Source organism: Aphelocoma coerulescens, chromosome 7 (genome assembly GCF_041296385.1).
Source record: "Aphelocoma coerulescens isolate FSJ_1873_10779 chromosome 7, UR_Acoe_1.0, whole genome shotgun sequence".
Lineage (NCBI taxonomy): Eukaryota > Metazoa > Chordata > Aves > Passeriformes > Corvidae > Aphelocoma > Aphelocoma coerulescens.
The window spans coordinates 13,232,272-13,253,395 of record NC_091021.1 but is presented as its reverse complement, the minus strand read 5'-3'; the positions used below and the strand labels follow the sequence as shown (position 1 = coordinate 13,253,395).

The 21,124-nt window shown below is 41.0% G+C and overlaps 3 protein-coding genes across 5 annotated transcripts in view; 2 read left to right on the top strand and 1 right to left on the bottom strand.

Moving 5' to 3' along the window:
* Window positions 1–4,385, top strand: part of ADAM23 (ADAM metallopeptidase domain 23) — an 80,443-nt gene extending 76,058 nt beyond the window's left edge. For 2 of the 3 annotated variants that reach the window (XM_069022216.1, XM_069022222.1), the window contains one exon: window positions 3–4,385. In XM_069022216.1, the coding sequence (XP_068878317.1) occupies window positions 3–87 (85 nt within the window). In that variant the 3' untranslated portion in view covers window positions 88–4,385. The remainder of the gene's footprint in view (window positions 1–2) is intronic. The other variant, XM_069022220.1, reaches the window with a different exon arrangement.
* Window positions 1–21,124, bottom strand: part of DYTN (dystrotelin) — a 46,759-nt gene that overhangs the window by 12,235 nt on the left and 13,400 nt on the right. Inside the window, exons 11-14 of the mRNA XM_069022224.1 lie at window positions 20,415–20,485; window positions 18,196–18,355; window positions 17,108–17,576; window positions 16,425–16,571 (exon numbers count right to left, since the gene is read on the bottom strand). Coding sequence (XP_068878325.1) covers window positions 16,468–16,571; window positions 17,108–17,576; window positions 18,196–18,355; window positions 20,415–20,485 — 804 coding nt within the window. The 3' untranslated portion in view covers window positions 16,425–16,467. The remainder of the gene's footprint in view (window positions 1–16,424; window positions 16,572–17,107; window positions 17,577–18,195; window positions 18,356–20,414; window positions 20,486–21,124) is intronic.
* FAM237A (family with sequence similarity 237 member A) lies at window positions 4,989–13,922 on the top strand. Its single transcript, XM_069022225.1, has 3 exons — window positions 4,989–5,058; window positions 8,084–8,499; window positions 12,519–13,922. The coding sequence occupies exons 2-3, from the start codon at window positions 8,091–8,093 to the stop codon at window positions 12,665–12,667; spliced, it is 558 nt and encodes a 185-aa protein (XP_068878326.1). The 5' UTR covers window positions 4,989–5,058; window positions 8,084–8,090; the 3' UTR covers window positions 12,668–13,922.

Genomic DNA, 21,124 nt, shown 5'->3' with positions numbered 1-21,124 from the left:
AGGGTGACTCTCCTGTCTGCCTGGAGTGCTGATGATGAGAAGGGTTTCTTCATTATCTGTGACAACATGAGGAAGCAGGAGGACTGAATCAGAAGAACCAATGACTTTATTCTGGAACATGTTGATATCAATCCAGTACCCAAATGGCAACGGATCCCTTAATTCAAAAACTAATAGTTGTCTGGCTATAAATATCCAGAATGCCATTAAAATGAATCAAAAGCTCTCTAACTGAATGGCTAATGTGGGACAACTTGCCCAAAAGACATGAACAATTAACTTTTGATGTACTGTATTAATCAGTTTGGGGTTCTCTCTTATTTTCTTGGAATGTTTTAGTCTAGAGAGATGTGGTCACATCCTTTACAAAGGTCATTTGCATTTATATGTCACATATCACCAGATTACGTTTTCAAAAATATATATTAATTTTCTAACCAACGTTGTTTAGCTTGCACTTGTAAAAATACCTGCTCCACATGTCTTTTCAAAGCTTGTATTAAATACATTTGCCAGACGAACTGTTACCTCTTCCACAAATTAATTTAAATAAGTGGCTTCAACAATGAAGCCAGTTCACACTTCTGACATGGCATCTAAATTTTCTCTTGGGGAAACACTCCAAATATGGCCCTGGAGACAGAGCTGCTCACATACAACAGCTGGTAGGCATGGAGAGAGAGAGGAACACATTATTAAAGACAAGTCTATTCTGATAGGGAGCTGCAGTTCCTCACCCCTTCTAGCAGAAGGCCACTTCTCAGCACAGACCAGAGACATGCCAGGGCTCCTGGCACAGAAATACACTGGTCACCTGCCTGTCCCATGTCTTGCCTGCCAGCTCCATGGAAATGTTTCAGGTCATCAGCAATAGTGTACAGCACTGAAGAATTTTATGTTTAAGTAATTACACCTTTGCACTGCTTAGAAACGCTTAAGTGTTGCATCACATCCAGTGACTTTCATGCCGGCCATCTCACCAGAGAATAGACCTAGAGAGTTGTTTAGAGCAGTGTGAGATCATCAAATTCATTTATGAGTGTGGATTCAATCCACCAAAACAAATCCAACTTGACATCAAAAGCTTAAAAAAACAGGTTTAGATACTCAAAGCCCTCTACATATCATTTTAAAAATGAATAAAATATAGCCACGGACTTTGGATCAAGTATTTAATTTCATTTCCAAGAGGCTCTTAGGTATGTTTGTCAGGGAGCCCATTTTAAGGGCAGTTTAATCTCCTGGTTAAAAAAGAAACTGAAAAGTTAAAAGTGGGAGTAGGATTCCACACTCTGCCTTTATAGACTCTGAAGAGAAATCAAGCTTCTGCCAGGTACCATGAATTTAAAGCTAACAGACCTTTGGGTTTCTCCCCTTCTGAGAATGACAAGTTTTGCCTTTGCTGTCACTTACCCAGGTTTCACACAAGGCTGGAATAATCCGGAACCCAATTCAGCAAAATGCAAACTTTCAGCTAAGAATATGTCTGTAAAGCATTTTTTTTTTAGTAAGTCTAAAACAGGTCTCTTTCATCATGTGGGACATTTAAAAAAGCCTAATACTGCATTCAGGTGTGTCTGCTTATGGAAGTAACAGGCAAGCTGTGCATCCCATCACACATTGCTGTCTCTCAGTCTCAGTGCTGAATGTCTTTTTTTATGTGTAAATGCTTACTTAGCTCAAGCAACCATAAGCCACTGTCTATTAACTTAAATGTTAATTTTAAACCACATCAGAAGGTTTGCTGGAAGCAAATGCAGGAAGGAAGCAACTCTGTGTATAGTTATTTACACCTTTGCTCTATTCCAAATGCAAATACCAGTGAAATGGCCTCCTACTTTTCTTACTTATCCCTTATTCCTATATCCTGATCATTTTAGCTTTTACTTTATTTTATTTTTATTTTTTTCTGGTAGAAATAGCATTCTTTCTGTAGTGTTACATGATCTGGAACCTGTCTCATCTATGAGTAAATAATCAATTTTTCTTGATAAAAAAATCCTTATGCAAATGACTCTGGATATGACCTACACCTTATGCGAATTAAATTCCTAAGATATGGAGACCCATATAAGATATGAGCACTGGCTTCCTGGGGAATATATCATGCACTGCAATTAAAGAAAGATTATTGATAGCTTAAGAAGGGCACAGAAAGCTTTACTGAGGGAGTGTGTGGAATTGAATGAGATGACCAATCCTGGTGTTTCTTCTCCACTAGGAGGCTGAGGTGATCAATCTAATTGTCAAAAACCTCTTTCCCAGAAATAGAATATAAGTGCACTGGTTCAGAGGGAGCAGAGCATAGTAGGCTCAGGAAGTATTTGTGGAGCCAACTATTTTATCTGTAGCAGTATTTCCCTTGAGCAGCAACTCCCATTTCTGTGAGAGCCCCTGGTTCAGTTCCCTTGGGTCTGCCAGGATTCTGAGTGGAATGAAACCAATGTTGTTCTTGATCCAAAACCAGATAAAGTGCACCCCAGAAGGGGACTCAAACTCACTTGTTAACAATGAATCCACAAAGGTTGTAGGTTGACAGAAACTTATCAACTCACAAGAAAACTTTAACCTTTTTCTTTCCATTTGGCTCTACCCTTAACAATGCAGGGCACAGTCCTTAGAACAACACACCACAGACCCAGAAACAGCAGCAAAACCCACTTCTGTGGCATTTTAGTCTTGCTCTGCTCTGGCCCCTGCAGCCAGGACAACCACGAACACAAGCAGCCCTAGAGCCTTTTCTACCCAGGAGCTGCCTTCAGGTTTCATCACAACAGCCAGGTCTTATCTGCACACTTTCCTTCTTTCCTTTGCCAGGTTCAATCCCCAAACACAGAGGCAAGGAGAAGCATGCTGGTTACTCACTTGCCAAGGAGGCTCCAGGCTGCACATGGGTCCAGAATCAGCTCCAGAGCAGACATTAAAAAGAATAAAACCAAAAGCTGATCCTTAAGGATCATTTCAGCCCTAGAACTCAGGAGAAGGAAGTCTACTGGAATAGCCTATATTTGATAGCACAGAGAAGAAATGTTGGAGATCCTACATATGAGAGGCTTCCCCCACCACATTGCAAGGGCCCCTTGCAAGGTACTGCACTCTTCAGTTCACCCTGAAGTCTGTCTCAGCAGTTGGTGACCATTACTCCCCTCATTCCCAAACTCACACTTCTTGTTAAATAAATGGAACATTTGAAAATTGGCCAAAGTCCTACAGTATAGCTATTTACAAGGGTTCTAGCCAGTGTTCTTTCATCCCCAAAAAGTTCCTTGCACTTTTGTTAAACAGTAGCATTACTTACACAAAATATACTTTCACAGGAATTCCTTATTCAGGAGATAAAGCATCAGGAGAAAAGAAAAGCAGTATTAATTGTCATAGGCATGCCACAAGATCAAGGGTTTGAAAAGGAAATTGCTCCTCCGTTTATATGGACTGTACGAATAGAAAGAACGCAAATTATAAAGGTATTGATCAGAGAAATCAGTGTCTCAAGCCAGCTTTCCAGCTGATGTGAACCAGTGTGGCCCCACTGACTGCAATGAAGATAAGCCTCATGCTACTGAAGCACAGTTGCTTCCTGGAGAAGGGATTATGGTTCCAGGTACAAAGACAGAAGGGAGCTGCCCGTGAAAAGTCTTGGAAAAACAAATAGGTTGCTCCCCAGCTGGTATGGACTGGTGCAGCTGCACTGGCTTCAGACAGGCAGCAAGGCGCTCCATGATTTGGCCTATAAACTACAGAGTCAGGGAAAAAGAACAGTCTCACCTGCCTATTGCTTCAAATAGCTGGCATTAAACAAGTTCTGTCCAACACTGGTTATCGGCATCATCGCAGAGCCCCAGCTCTTTGAGTTATATGTTTCTGTATGCAAGGGGGTCACAGCAGGCACAGGGAGCACAGGCAGAGTTGTGCTCAGACTTTTCTCTCCAATCTGCATGTAACAGGAGACAGCCTTTTCATCAGTGGTTTCCTCTCACTTCCCTAGCAGCTTTGCCCATTTCTCCAAGACACACAAGAGATTTTTCAGCTGCTTCACGGAAGTCACAAGGGAGAGGGGCTGCAGCTGAGAACCTCAGAGAGCAAAAACGCAACAACAGTAGATCACATTATTTTTCTTGGGAGAGAAAACGTAACCAGACCACGCCCCCTCCGCTGAAGAGTGTACAGCACTCCAAGGTAGCTCTTCTTTAGGTAAAGTTGTGTAAATTCAGCTGCAGTGAGCAGCTCAGCCCAACTACTTCAATTAATGCCTTTACTGGCTCTCTTGTGTGGCTCTTCTCTGGGTCGCTGCTTTAACTTCCAGGAGAGCTGGACCTGCTGCATATGGGCTGAGCCCCAGCCAGCAAATAGCTCTAGTCGTGCCACACAGTCCTGCTCTGGGGTGGAGGGATCTGCAACAGCCAAGCACATAAAGCAAGATACCTCAGGTCTGAGCCAGCTCTGGACAACTTGAGCTCCAAGGTCGGACTTACTTTCTATTCTTCCCCTCCTGCCCCCCCCCCCGGTGCAGCACTGCTAAGAGAGGGGGCAAAGGGAGGGTCGCAGTTTTGCCAAATCTGTTACTCTTCCACCCCACTGCGCACCCCTTCCCCTCGACCAGAGGCAGCACGGCCACCAGGCTGGCCCGGGAGGGCCGGGATCCGCAGGCAGAGGAGGACAAGGGGGGCAGAGAAGCGGAGCAGACTTGCAGCAAGGGCAGCTCCGCACACAGAAGGAGGGAGCTCCGTGTGCCCGGGAGCAGCGGCCGGGCCCAGGGGGTGGGGGCTGCTCCCGAGCCCTGACGTAAAAACTAAGCGGGTCTGCCCGCTCCGGCTTCTTAAGGAGCGCGGCGGCGGCAGCGGGCTCGGAGAGTCCTGGCCGGAGCGCCGAGGTAAGCGCTGGGAGCTGCGGGCGGCGCCGGGGCGGGGCGGGGCGGAGCGGGAGCGGCGCGGAGTCGGGCGCTGCCCGGAGCCTCGGTAGCCGCGCGGGGCTGCCCCGGGATGCTGCACCGGGATGCTGCACCGGAGCGGGCACCCGGCCCGGGACCGGCCGTGGCAGCCTCACGCCGAGGGACTATCCGTAAGTGAGAGCTCCAAGTTAAATGATAACAAGTTAACTGATTAACTTTTTAATTATTATTGGAAGGCATTATCCATGACGGGGAGTGGAGCGGGAAACTAAACTGCAAGGAGAAGCAGGGATAAAGGGGAGGGTGGGAAAAGTCAGAAGCAGAAAGTGTAAATAGCACTCACACACACACAAACTTCAATCTATGGACAGAAAGATCTAAAGATTGGAGGGTGTAGGGAAGGAATTGCATGGAAGCATTCACCACACACACAGGTAAGAGATTAATGAAATCTGCGTTTCCTGAGCATCCCCTCCAGCTCTCAAATATCCAAAAAAATACAATCTTGAACCTTGTAGAAGACTAACAGCACAATGCTGTCCTGAGTTTGACCAGACCATAAGGACTAGTGGCCTTTGCTAAATGCCATGCACATCATACTTTTAAGGGCACCAATTCTCATATTAATGCCCTACCAGCTCCCTGCCCAGGGCTGTCCCCTTTGTTTTGACAAATCCAGAGCCCTCGTCTTAGCTAGTTTTGTAACTTAAAAAGTTTAGAATAGGTGCTGGGAAGCAGAAAATGTAAAGCAACCAGTTAAGTTGTTAACCTGTACAAATGAGATGGGCTCTGTCAAAGTCATAGAACCATAATTTAAAGGATTTTAATATTATTTAGTATTATTAGACTGTTTTAGTATTATTCCTTTGTTTTGGGGCTCCCCACCCCCCCCCCCCCCCCCCACTGTCCCATGTCTGTCTCCCCACCCACCATGGTCATATCTGAGATTGCTAAATTGCTTTGAAAACCAGAAACTTGACAAAGTTAATTATGCCCCTTGAAAAAGTCTCAGTAAACAGGTATGTGCATACTGCATGGCATACATAGGTGTCTGTGCCCAGCACAAGGGCTCTGATGCACAAACAAGATTGAAGTAATGACTCACAGGATGTTTTTGGCTTGCTTCTGAGAAAGCAATCAAAACCTGCCTTGTGGACTAGCGTACAGAAGAATGATGTTTCTTGGGGACCTTGGGAGCAGCAGGAGGACAGCCCCATTACTACCACCACTGTCATAAGTGACATCCACTAGGCAGGGCAGTGTGGGAAGAGCAAGCTGGCCCTCTTTTATTCCTTAAATGCAATGTTCAGGTCCAGGGCTGTCAAGCCAGCTCTTCTCACAAGATTCCAACTTGGATTAAAAAGGGACTCTAAGCAGTTGGGGAGCAAATTCTGAATAGTCTGAATACCTCAAAAATGCTCCCAGAACCAAACCAGGTAGCCAGACAAGGGGCTAAGTAAGAATATCATTGCTAGGACTAAAATCTCTGAAGAGTCCTTTCGCTCTACAATGAAATATGTTCCACAAAGCAGCCTACTCTGCCCTAGTCTCATACACAGGCTGTGGCTGGGCTACCTTTCATGTACAATCCCTCTGTGCATCCATATCCTGCCTTTGGCATTTTCCTTCACATAGCAAAGGAACACTTCTTCAGGATCATTCGTGGAAGAGATTTTCTACACAAAAAGCCAGCTGCTTATCTAGCTCATTAAGAGAAGTAGCTTCCCCACCCCCAACAATCAAACTGAAAATGTACAAGCATGAATACTCAGCAGATCAGCACATACATTAAACAGAATTTTGTCCTAAATGCTGACCTCAGATGTTGCTGATTTCCACAAATAGAAAGTTCTCTGTGTGCCATGAGCTACACTAAAAACACCCCCCAAACTTGTTACAATATCAGAAATGCTAGAAGCATTTTTGAAAATACAACAGAGTAGTACATACTAGAAATGAAATCTGATGGAGACAACTGGCCCTTTCTGGCCACAAAAGGTTATCATTCTCAGAATTTCCACCCATCAATTATAGATACTACTTAGCAAATTTCACAGTTTTAACAAACAGACAATTCTTAGTGATCTGCAATACACACTGGTACTATATATATATATCTATATCTACATACACATCTCAGCACAGGAAAGACATGGACCTGTTAGAGCAAGTCCAGAGAAGGGCCACAAAAATGATGAGAGGCATGAAGTAGCTCTCCTGTAAGGAAAAGCTGAGAAAGTTGGGGCTGTTCAGCCTGGAGAAGAGCAGGCTCCAGGGAGACCTTTGTTGCAGCCTTCCAGTACTTAAAGAGCACCTATAGGAAAGATGGGGACAGGATCTTTAGTAGAGCCTGTTGCAATAGGACAAAGGGTGATGGTTTCAAACTGAAGGAGGATCAATTTAGATTAGATATATATATAAAAAAAAAGTTTTACAATGAGGGTCGTGAGACCCTGGATCAGGCTGTTCAGAGAGGTGGAAGATGCCCCATCCCTGAAAACAGTCAAGGTCAGGTTGTACAGGATTCTGGGCAAACTGATGTAGCTGAAGATGTCCCTGCCAATGGCAGAAGGGTTGCACTAGAGACCTTTAAAGGTCCCTTGCAACCTGAACTGTTCTGTTTCTATATGCATGTGTACATATTGTACAATACAGCTGCTATGTGATGGCTTTGCTAACCCTCTTTTCAGAACTGTTCTGCATTTTAGCACGTAAACCAATCCTGGTCACTGTATGAATTTGCAACCTCCATTAATTAGAACCATTAAAACACATTTTCAACAAAAGTTTTCCACCTGCTGTCCACTGATCCTTGTGATTCTGAAGACTATTTTAAAGGGCTCATAAAATTTTGAGAAAAGCAAGACTGCCTAAAGGCTTAAATTATGTAAAAAGGAATGGATTTTTACTGAAAAAGATTAGGAATCTGTAAAGCAAAAATGGCAAAAGGCTTTTGATATTAAGAACTTCCAGATAAGATTTGAGGATGAATGAACAATTTTTACACATGCTTCTGCTGCATAGAGCATTGCAACTCCTCTAGTATTTATATGTATGCAAAAAGCATACACAAATCTTTAAGGAGCAGAGAAACAATATCTGAGTGCCATGTATATCATGTAAAGTACCAGGAGCTTATTCTTGGGTCTAAGAGTGAGATGTTTTTCAGCTTCTCTTGGTTTTCTTATATTTCAGTGACACAATGGATCTTGGAAGCAGAGGAAGAATCCACTGCACCATGAGACTCACCTGCTCTCTCTTACTCATGGCAGTGTTCTGTGTGAAACCCTTCCTCTGCCATAGTCAAATTGATCCACTAGCTCTTGGGCGGGCAGACCCCCAGTGCTGGGAATCTTCCTCAGCTGTTCTACTAGAGATGAGGAAGCCTCGCATTTCTGACTCTGTCAGTGGCTTTTGGGACTTCATGATCTTTCTGAAATCCTCAGAGAACTTGAAACATGGGGCTTTGTTCTGGGATCTGGCTCAGCTCTTCTGGGATATCTATGTGGACTGTGTGCTCTCCAGAACCCATGGCCTAGGCAGAAGGCAGCTGGCAGAAGCTGAGCAGAAGATTGCTACCCTACATTCTCAGTTCACAGGGAGAAACCAAGGTCACTACTCTTTTAATATGTGTCTAATGGGCCATAATTAGAGTCTAGTGGGAAAGAAAAGAGATTGAGGCCTATTGTGCTATGTGGTAATAGGACAGAAACAGAGGACAGTGCTGTGCAAAAACCCCCTACTCCTCCCAGTCAAGTGTAGAGCTATGTTTATGTTCAATGTGATCTCAGGGAAACTTTGACCTCCAAACAACCTGAACTCCAACAACAGCTTTTAAGTTTCTGTTTGATGGGGTGGGAGAAGCAGCAGAAAGCGTAATACAGGAGTATTCAAACAAAGAAGGCAGCTCAGTGCTGAATATACCAATATATTCTTCCACAGCAGCATTTTTACCACAGTTGTGCTATGAACAGGCTAGTTCTGAACTCCCCATTCTGAGAGGAGTGCATTGCAGTGGTGCTGTGGGGGAGAGTGGCAGTCTTTCAGCAGAAGGGTAAGGGTATGTCTACTTGCCATCTAGCAGTCAGCCACTAAGTATTTTCCATTTCCACATCGGTAACTTTACCCAACACACAATGGAAACAGACCTAGGACTCAGATGCATACAGGCTTTCATACACGACTACAGCTCCAGGAAGAACACCTGTGGCACTAAATGCTGCAATTCCTAGTCTCCAGGTTCCCAGCCCCAGAGAAGAACTACCAGACCCCTCTCCATATGCTTGTCACTTACCCTCCTCATTCCCAGGAAGGAGACACAGTATAGCTTTTCCTAAATCTCAGTCCCTTCCAAGGCTTCAGTTCTGATCCTGCTACCAACAGATGTATTCTTGCCTGGAGAATATCTACTTTCAGATAGGGGTAGGTGCTGTAATTTGATGGAGAGGTAGAAGTGCTGTTGCCATCACCAACAACGTAGTGCGTCGGGCCCACGCTGAGAAGGCAGAACTGCCTTTACACTTCAATGGATTGAGACCCTTATCTCCACCTCCTAGAGCAGTGTCTTAAGTTATTATGATGTTTGGGGGAATTTTCATGGAATAATGAAGAGCCTCTCTGAGCAAGTATCCCCTAGAGCGTCTCTAAAAAATGGACTTGAACTCAGGGTTCTCGCACCCCAGGGACAATATACCACTGGACAATTCCAGTCTTGCCCACAAACCTAAAAAATTTTGGGGTATTGAAAGTTAGAATTTGGGATAGGAAGGACTGAGAGGTCCTTACCCTGTTACCTACAGGCAGTATCCCGGGCATTGTGATGGGAGTTGAGTTTGAATCAATCCCCTCAGACTCAACCCCCCCGCCCCACACAGGGTCAGTTTCTAAACTATGAGTCAAACAACCACCACCTGCATTTTAAAAGCAACGACTGGATCCTATCCTGCTCTGCAAAGAATCCGAGCTATCACATAGCTCTGACTGGATCTTTACTCTGTTGGCATGCAGCACAGAACCCACTTCTGGTTTCCAAGTGCTCTTAGACATCACAAAGGCAACAAGTTGCTCAATCCTTACCAGATTGACGCACTTTTGGGTGCAAACAGAATGCAGCTTTAGACACACGAGGCAGTCAAAAACTGAGATAACCCACCAGGCTAAAGCACCAGATTAATTTTTGTTTAGGATTGCAGCTTTGAATATCACTGTCTAAACTCCCACTTAGCCTTTTGTTTACATCTGGCTCTACATATCTATATCACACTGTGATTTTTCCTAAACAAAGAGCTTTTGTTCCAGTCAAGATTAAAGAGTAACAGTCTGATGTATTTTGGAGAATCAAATTAAGGGTTTTATGATAAATTCTGACTTTTCTTTACTCTTATACAAAGAGATTTTAAGTACTACTAAGTATTCACACCCTCTTTGTTTTGTGAATTGTAATCAGTTAATCTGATTTCTCTGTACGACTGATTAACATCAGTCTGTAGCAGACAGCTTATAGCAGTGACAGCCTAATTTTTTTTTTGGAGGAGCTAACTTCTCATCCAAGTCTCACAGTTTCTTAACAAAGCCAGCTGTTTTAATCTTTGTAACCTGTGATCCTACTGCCTTATTTCATCAATGAAAGTAAAGATCAATTGGTAATAAATGCAGATCAAAATTGCACAGCAAATGATGAGGAACAGAATTACCACATATGCATAAAGAGAGGTACAAGCCTGTTTTCTCAGCCCCATGAGCAGCACTATCAGCACTTAAATTATCTTGTGTACTTCACACCTACATGGGCAGGTATAAATACCTTTCAGTAGGCTTATACTAGAAATCCAAAAATGAAACTTTTTTTTTTGCTTTATACTGTTACTTTTGCAACAGCTGATAACTTTATTGCTTCATACCAAAGTTTTTCATCTTATTCCTCTTAAATAGTTAAAATTTCCATATATTTGGGGTTTGTTTTGGGTTTTTTTTAATTACAAACAGGATCATAAATCAGGAATGAGGAGCAACCTGTAACCTATATTCTTTGTAGTTTCTTAAACATATCACTGAATTGGAAAAGCAAGACAGAAGTCTGAACTTGGCACAGAAATACTGATGTTAAGGTGTTATTATTAGCATTACATTTCAGAACTAATGGATAAATCCTACTTGTGAAGATTGAGTATCAGGAACTCTTTTTTCCAAGGAAAAAAAAAAAAAAAGTCCTCCAAGCAAAAAAACCTAGCAAAGCCCTTGGTAAGCACTTTTCAATAGTACCAAACAAAACTACTTTGGCACATTTTAGAAGCACTTCCACAGTTACCCATACTTGGTCTTCCTGGGAAACAATTCTCTTCAAGTGTGCACCGAGAAGTGGGAGAAGTAGCCCAGTTCCAGACTTACAGATTCAAACACTATTTTCTGGACCAGTCTAATCCCTCCAGGCTTTTGACTGTACTCACAGTTTGAGGACACTCTTAAACTCTACACAAGCCGTAAAAAAGACTACAAAATCAGAACAGTTGAATATGAGTAACCTGACAAACTGTCTCAATCCACCTAAAATCCTACTGAACCCAGCAGCATTTCAGCTTCCCTAGATATTTTGCAGAGAAGCGTTAATCAGCTTTAAGTTGAGACAAGTAGGGAGAGTTTTTCAGTTACCTAGCCAAGCTATCTTTAGTAATTCACCCCTTTTGGCTAACAAAATCCAAACACTATGAAAAAGCAGGTTTCATAAATGCATTTCGAGTCCATTACAACACTGAAGTTACATTATAGTTACAACAACTCTTAATTAAAATAAGATTTCAGAACCACAAGGAAAACATAGCTTTTGTACTCACAGCAATCTTCCTGAAGAGCAGCTATATAAGAAGATCCTCCTCAAGAAGCCACATAGCATATCCTCTCTAGAAACATCTGAAAACTACAAAGCCTCTGCCTCTCTTCTCCTCACCCGGCAGTGCCCCGGCCCCTTAGCACTCAGTGGCCTCAGCTGTGCACACCTCCCTCACAGGTGCAGGTGATGAGGCTCAGGCCAGCCCTTGCACCTGGCCCAAGATTGATATAACTTGCTGCTCCAACTCTGCAGGGTGCTAGGGAGGGTAGTGGGGTAAAGCTATTGTACATTTGAGGTCTGGTAAATAAGCAAATATTGTGCTAACCAGTTACTTTTTCAGAAGACAAATATGTCTAAAAGAAAGAAAAACAATCTGCTGCGTTTTAGAGATCACTGCAAAGAAAACGCCCCATAGTTCCTCAAGGAAATAGCAAATGTTCTACTAGACAGTGTGAGAGATCTCACCCACTGTGCAGAGAGGTTGATAACAGGCCAGTCAGTAGGATTCCTAGTAGTCTTAAACACTTTGATTCTGCTAATTACAAGTAGAAGAGTTTTATAGATAGATTAAAGGAAAAGGTCCATACTGAGGGAAAAGATCAAAGTGACTTGACACTGAAAGGCAACTTGCAAATGGAGGGATATGGCTATCACCAGAGCAAGAGGCTTGGGGGTAATGCTGATAAAATGAGGACCAGCAGCAGCTAAAGGCAGAGGAAACATGGATGTGGGAAACTGAGTATTCAGCTGCTCTTTGCTGTTTGGAAATTATTTACTTATATGCATTTTTATGTCACTTTTCAGGGACATTTTCTCATATTCAGAGGTCACCAGTTCTGAAGAAGAAAGACTCATTTGAAGATTTAATAAGTATCCACATACACAAGAGTAGATCTATATTACTTGGAAGAATCATTGGAGAGCTAGGAAAAAAGAGGAAATTACACATTTAGTCTAAGATTTTGATTTGTAGATAATTTTTAACTACTTCTCTTTATTTTTTGCATTTTAATCCCCATTGATGTCAATTTACATGGTGGAAGAAGGCCTCTAACTTCGAGCACTACATCTCTGATTAACTTGGACTTACGGGTTTTCTTAATTACCTGTGAATTTAGCCTCCGTACTAAACTGCATGATTCACAAGCAGTTGCCTACTTTAATCTGTATGTATATCAGGCTTCTGTAATACATGTGATCTGTTCAAACTATTGTCTTTTGGGTGCTGAAACAGGAAATAACTGATCCTTCAATAAAACACAGACAAGCAGAGAAGGAAGTTGTCAAAAAACCTCCACTGGTTCCAAGACAGGATTAGAGTCAAGATGGTGATGTTTGATTGTATGCATAGCTGTACACTTGTACAAAGCAGCCCCTGCTCAAAGACATCATCCCACTAAAGAAAAATAGTACATATTTCTACATGAAAAATACCTTCCAAAAATGTTTTCAGTTTTCCAGTAAAAGGGTTAACAGATTTTACCAACTCCTCTGCTTTCATACTTAAAATGTTTAATCACAAGAATTCTCATATATAATTTGCATTTGCTTCTTTTTCCGTTTACAAGTTCTTTGTAGAAAAATCAGTTTCTTCTGACTCTTATTGATAACCCTAATAGGCAATTGGACATTAAACTAATGCAAAATAATTTATGGCAGGTAACATTTGATGCTTTTATGATGTAAATTATTTCCATTGCCAGACTGGCTGCATGTAACTACAAATTTCATCTTTCCAGGGCAATTACACTTAACTGTTCATTCGAAGTTTCTTTCCTTGAGCATGTAGCAATACTTGGTGGTTTGGTTTTTTTTTTCTTTTTTGAAAATACCCACAGAAAAACTGGTTTCCTGATTGTTCATCAGCTTGCAGAAATAGGTTCAAGTAACAAAATGTGTAAAGAAATCTTGAAATGGTTAGTGGCCTGAACAAAATAAGGCTCAAACGCAGTCCCACTGGGGGAAATCCAGACTTAAAGGAAGCAAACAAAAAACTGTAAGAGGGCTAACAGCTTCAGTAGCACTGAATTTGTGCTTCAAGTTAAGCATGCAACACGCCATTTAAATGTTCAAGAGAGGAGAGAACACTAAAGCAGGATAAACACAGGAACACACAGTTCAGTATACTCAGCAACAGACCCCCAATTGCAGCCACAGCCTATGAGAGTGCTTTGCTACCACGTGGGAGGGCAGCAAGAGCATTGTTACAACAGATCTGCTCACTCCTGTACCTATGTTAATAATTACTTTCATTATATTAATACATCTGAAAGCCCCATTTTGCAACTTTGTATCCATATAAGAGCGAGTCTTCACTCACAGTCCCTACAGCTACCAAGACCAGCACCTATCAAAGAGTGTTAAGGGCTGGCTGCCTCAGCCCAGGAGGATTGGTACTGGAGTAAAGCAGGTGTTACCTGTTCCCATAGGCTCCCAAGCTCTAGCAATTGTCAAACCAGACATTCTCTGAACAGGTCCTGTTTAACTTAGATGCTTTTCCACAGGGCCCTTTGGGCAGATGTTAGTGCTTCCACTTTAGATAAGTCCCACCTGCAACAACAGGATCCCTTAGGAAATGGCTCATGTCAGCTTTCTTCCTCCCTTCAGACAGAAATACCACTATGGGCCAATATGATATTTAGCTTAAACGAATTTCCAATACTTCTCTGCTTCACTAAGCTTCTTAATTAATAGGCTGTAGCAAAATTCAGCTTTTGAGGCAATGGGCAGGAAAGGATGTGGAGGCAAGACTGACAAAGCAGATGAAACTCTAGGATAGATCACACTATGGAGAACACTTGGAAATTGCTGATGTAAAGAGACAATCTGTGTTATTAACTGTGCTGAAATAAAAAAGGGGATGCAAATAACTGCATGTAACCCTGCAAGTGACAGAGTGAAGTGATGAAAGAATGGCTATATTAAAAAAAAACAACAAAACAACAAGGGCTCTGAGTAGGAGATTAAAGTAGATCTGCTATACAGGAACATTTAAAAATGTCACTGTGTTTAAAGACAGGATATTGCATCCTACCACTCTTTCTTATAAACTTCATGGCAGATCTTTGAGTGAGCTAGGACTGTTTTTGCAGATACTATTCCTGGCTTACTGTTTCTCAGTCAGAGCATGTCAGAAGAAGGATGGGATGAACATGTCTGACTGAAGTTCCTTCACTGTCAGCTGAACTGAGTAACAACAAAATAAAGACCTTGTGATTTTGTCCCTTTCATCTTACAGGCATCTGGGAGCTAAACAACTGCTTAGCATGGAAAACACTTCTTTGAGTCTTTACATGCTGCCATGAAAGAAGAGTTCATGGTAGTTCAGGAATATCTATTTGTAAGAGTTTGTACTCCAGGTCTGTTCAACTTGCTTCAGACCAAACCAGCAGTTGTCAGTTGCTACTGTTTCCAACCAAGTTTAATTCAGATGCAGGCACTAGGAGATTTAAATCCTCATCAGAAGCTGACAGGTATCTTCCCATAATCAACAGTTAAGTTTCTTGGATTGTCGTGTGTGTCTCTTGGCACTGGCATATTGCAAAAGCTACTAAGCTTCTATCTCACAGTATATTTATTTATGTTATTATATGGGTATACCCACTTTCCAATGATCTCCTCCCTCAATAAGTTTCTTTTCTTTAATTTTCACCCTCTTTACAGTTCCTTTGCTAGAGACAAACCACTTGTTAGCTTCCAGTAGCATACCATTACTTCTTGCTGTAAATTCTTGTGTGTTTGCAGTAAGTGTAATTCAGGCCTCCTTTGACCAAAACTAGCAGAAAGAACCAGGAATGTTCATTAATCTCACTGCCACAGTGTAAGGTCTTTCAAGAAGATGGCTGTGGTGCTACCAACAGAAAACAAGATTTCTAGCCTCTTTAATGAGTCAGGCAGTCCCTTTATCTTGATGATTATAACTCCTGAAAAATACAACAGAAGGAAAATCCATGTGGAAAATCTATGTGGAGTTCTGCTGAGCAGTTTTTCTTAAGCCCTATGCTTTTCACTAGCCTTTTCAATCACATCATCCTAAACACTGCTTGATTATATATGAAAAAAAGCTTCAGAATATATAATTTACCTAACTTTGCTCCTAGAGCTTCCAAAAATATTTTATTTTCACCCGAGTTAAATTTATTTTCTTTGTAATCACAGAAAAAATTCTGTAAAAATACTAGGAGTATTTTCTTTCTTGGAAAGCTGGTATAGTTTCTGTGACATAACTAACATCCTTAAAAGTATGCAAATTTTCTTGAACCATAACTGGTTTTGAGCATATACGAATATACTTATTTACTATTTTTATGCACCTCCTGCAAAACAGTGATAGTAAGTAACTGACTCTATATTTTTTTTCTCTCTGAAGTGGTACTGAATAATTTCCATTCCTCAGATCTTTAAAATCCTTCTGTACATTACAGGGAAAAAAGTTTTCCTTGTTGCTGGCATCAACAAGAAATACACCATTCCAAAGAAGTAACTCGACCATGGCATATCAACAGCTAAAGAGAGAGAAATGAGCAATTGTTTGCACTGCTGAGGAATCCACAGCACAGGAGCTGGAAACCAGCAACAGAAAAGGAACATAGCTCTCCAAAATGCTCCTGGTGAAGTCAGTAAATGCAGAAATCTGTCATGCCGTGTTATTACAAGGCAACATCCGAGACAGTTTAAAGAGTCTCTTTTAAGAGACATGCCATCAATTACCTTAAGTAGTTCAGTGAAGTTGTAAGGTGAATGGTAGTTTCTGTCATTTACAAGCTGGTGAAATTACTTGGTTGATGAGGTCAGAAAAGGACCTGCAAACATGCTCAGCTGTAGAGAAGAACTCCTGGTGCAAAGCAGTTTGTTGGGCTGAAAAGTAGAACAGATTTTAAGTCTTTCCAAGCTTTTGGATGCTTCCAGAGCACAAGAAAACTCTTTCTAAATCTCTAAGATAACTCTGTAGAAACATCAGCTTTTTCTGTCATATTCCTTATTACATCCTCATTATCAAAAGTGAGGTATCCTGAGTGTTGAACGAAGCTCTGCTGTGTAAGACCATTGATTACAGAGGGATTTTGTACTGCTGGAAGTCTCCTAGGATTATAGTTACAGTGTCACAGAAGTGGCAAGAGCAAAGACCTTCTGTGCCCTCACCAGTTCAAGTTCACTCCTTATTTGACTGCCAAGACTGATTTCCTCTTAGGAGCTTTGACTCATCCAGTTCCAAATCAGTCCAGCATTAGGGGCTATATCTGGAATATGCTCTACCTTACCATATAGAATAATACTACAAAGGCTAAAGCAAGATTCTGAGTTTCTCTGAGGGTGCATGATTATGAACAATATTATGGAGTAAACTGGATGAAGGTAAGAAGATGGTGTCAAGATGACTGGAGAACTTATACCTGGTTGGGTTTGGAGAGACAACGTATCCTTCAGTTTTATCATTAGCAGTTCCACTTCCTCTCTGACTTCCTTCTCATCAGGTAGTATCTGCATTGCAGTGGGAATAAGAACTGTATTCCTCATTCCACTGAGAGAGTCTTCTGTCACTTTAGGCAGATGTGTTTGTTTCTCTTTTGCTTTTTTTTGCTGTCCCATAAAGTGTTTGTCACTCCTCAGGGACACTGACTCCAGTGGGGCATCTGAGAACATAAAGCCAACTGTGGAAACCTCAGGTGCCTGTAAAAGCTGCATTCTATTTACAGGGTTTGGGGGATTCAAAGAATTCCATTCTGCACGTGTTCTGGAAGTAGTTCTTATTTGGGCAGGATTTAATTCACCCTGCATTCTCCTTTCCAGCAGAACATGTGGATTTCTTGGCATTGTATTATGACACGGTGCAAAAGGATTCTCTGATGACTGCAACACTGTCTACAATAGACAAAACACAGAAAATACATTGTGAAAATAACTGATATTTCAGTTAGCCAGTAGTACTAAAACAGCATTGCAGAAAGTGCTACAAAAATGCTGCAGGGGGAAAATATGTATGCATTTTCTGTGAAATAAGGGCCTTTCAAGAATCTCAGAAATAATTGTAATGATAAGAATCACTACAATTGAAAAGAGACAAAATATTTTCTATAAGATGTCTGTATTACATCCCAGTAAAAGACAGCAATTAGAAATGACATTTTATTTATTCAATGCCAGCACTTTGACTCTTCTCTGAAGAACAGACAGCAATGAAGTATCTAACACTTCTGCTGGACACCATTTTCTCACTCTTATTGGAATATTCATTATTTTCACTATTTAAACATCCTAACATGGCTATCTCTGCTAATGCCAGATACACATAGAATGGCAAGAAAATCCCTACTGCAAAGACCTTATATGCTTTCTCTGAAGAGAAGAGCCTAAGATGACTGCAAATACAGTGAAAGGTGCATGAAATAGTATTAAGAGTGCTGTTCTGCAGGAAAAGCAGTTGTTAGTATTCAATAATGGCTCGTAGCTGTGATGATTCTTGATATACTTATCACTATACCTTTACTTCTTCCTTCATGTGCTGCAGCATCATTTGCAGGTTTTCATGGCTTACTCTCAGTCTTTGGAGTTTTGCCTCTATTTTGCAGCTTTTTTCTTCCTGGCAGTTATGAAGAAATTGCATTTTGTCCTTCCATTTTTTGAACTGCTTCTTCATGTACCTACCAGAGATACAGGAGGGTGGGATTTTTGCTTGACCACACATACACAAATATATGCAGTCACAGAAACAAGCAAACACTTTAGCACAAACTTTATCCCTTTACTAGTTCAGGAAGTTTCTGTCAGCTTTGGGATTAGAGGCCAATATTTCAGGAGCTGGACTGTATCCATGGAGTTAGCAAGAATATGAGTGTTCTAGATGAGGAAAAATGAGAGCTGAGTGGAACTATGGCCAGGACTGAACCTTGCATCCTGGGGTTTTACCTTTCCCACAAAGGTGGCTGCAACAGGAGAGACAATAGCAGTCCCTCTGTATAGAAGCAAACTACTTACAGCGAATCCCTGACCCGCAAAAGATTCCCATTACATGCCTGGGCAACAATGAAGTAAAAGTAGCTTCTACCCCTTTGACAGAGTTTTTTCTTGCTCATGGTATTGTCTGCAGTGTCTTTGATTATATCAATCGCTTCTGCACAGGCCACTTGTCCTTGAAAAAACACTGATTTTTGCAATAAGAAGTACCACCCTCCCATGCACACAGAGATTTAGAAATTACCCACTCAGAGCACAGCATAACAAAAATACCACCCATAATTCTGTTCTAGTTGTGATTTCTCTAAGAAGTCAGGGTAAAAATAGTTTTGCTTTCCTCATGGCTGAGGTGGAGACAGTAAAGTTTGTTAACACTACAATAATAAACCCATCTGCTTCATATCACAGATGTGAAATAGTTATCTGCCTTGCTTAGTTACATTCAGAAGTTCATCTGATTCACTTTCTTTTGGTTATGCTTTGGCTTAGAGACAAGAGCCCCATCAATTTCACTTGAATTATGCAAGATTTGTCTGAATGGGACAGCAAGTCAGACCATTTAAAATTAAAATTAATACTACAGTGGTCCATTATAACAACATTTAAGGGCTCTTCACTGTAAAATGCTGTCTTCCTTCAACTCAAGAGCCCAGTTCTGTGAACAGACATGTGAATGCTGGAAGTTGGTCCACAAACAAGAATAAAGAGCTTCCCATGAGTAATGTCATTCATTCACCCAGTACTATGATAAGCTCTGGGTCAGAGGGTGATGCAGCATTATAGGAGCAGGCATCCCAAATATCCTCTCAAGGATTGCTATCTAAATGAAAACTGAAGATCTTTGCCATATCTCTCTGTTTTCCCAAGTGAAAACAGACTTAAAATGAAACTGCAGTTGTTTAGCTCTAATCTTGGAGTGCCCTTGTGTGAATTTGGAGCAGCAATTGTACTTAGAATGAAACAGAACAGGAACAGAGGGAACTAAACATACTGAAGGAAATAAAGAGAGTAGATTCAGGATCGAATTCTACACTTTGCTGTAATTCCATCTGTTTCAGTGGTCATAGGCATGGTTATCTAGAGAGCACATTTATATACAACTACAAAAATGAAGGAGTGGAAGGCAAAAATGCAAGTAAGAGGTAAGCATCATTGCTCATACACCAACTTTCTCCCCGTCATGCCACCCAAGCAAACAAGGCTCCCAAGAAATTTTTAATTTAGGAATTAACATTTTACAGTGTCGAAGGTTTGAATATCAGAAGGAACTTCTGTGATAAACTCTTACGGATTTTATAGCAATAGTTACTGTATTCAGCCTATTAATTTCTATTCGATGTACAGCATATTTTTTAGGAAGAAATCCTACTTTGATTTAAAAGCTTCATGCAAATTATGAAATTTTTTTTCATTAAGCCTTATTCAGAGAAAAATTTGAAAAAGTATGCTATTCTGACATTTTTATGTGGATGAACATCTTTTTGCCTAAAAATTACTTTTAGAAATATATACTAGCAGTTGCAGAAATGCTGATGAATGCAAACCAAAATGTTTTGCTTTGCCACTGTTTTTTCAGTGATCTCCATCAAAAAATTCTTGTTGATGAATTTTCACTATTCATCCTCATTTGATAGGATTTTTTTTAAATCTCAAAATCTCCAAAGTATGGAAAAATCATCTGTCTTCTAGCCCTCCAGCCGGCACAGCCCACCAGTCTTTGGTCAGTGTACTACTACATTTACCTACCTGCTGTCACTCTGAATGCTTTTAATGGATTCGTGCATTTTTAACACATCTGCTTCAAAAGAGGCTATTGCCTAAAACAAAAAGAAGTATCTGTTCATAACTTTATCAGCAATAGCATTTTTATATGCAACTTTTACTATAAGAGCGCATGGCAAATTTTGGATTTTGTGTGTTTTACAGATTTACTAGTTAGCTTTTTAAATTTAACGTATTACAATCAACAGATGCATTAAAGTATTTCTAATGGCTGGAAAACTTATTCTATAGAAAAAATTCTTTGCTCTATGACAAATTTAAGTGTATGAGAATTTGTTTGAAATTAGAACAAATCCATACCCTTAAAAATTTCTAAAAAATGGAATATTCTGATTTGGAAATAATCTCTCACAAGTCCCACAACTGCTTTGAGACAAGGAGATGGAGAGAGAGACTGTATGTAGAAGAGAGAAGAGAAACTCCTGGACTTAGATGGAAGTAGCATTCTCTAGACCATGCAGGGAACAGGAGCCAGAAGTCAGGGAGACAAACACTTTCCAGCTAAGCTACTTTTGAGACATGATATAAATTGGGCAGGAACAAGGGCCGCCAGGAAATCATGAGACTAAGAGCTGGATCATCCAGGACCTCCATGTTCATGGATTCTATTAAAAGCAAGCATTAGACTTACTGTCCACATCTTTTGAATCAAAGTGGAAATAATCTGCACTAAG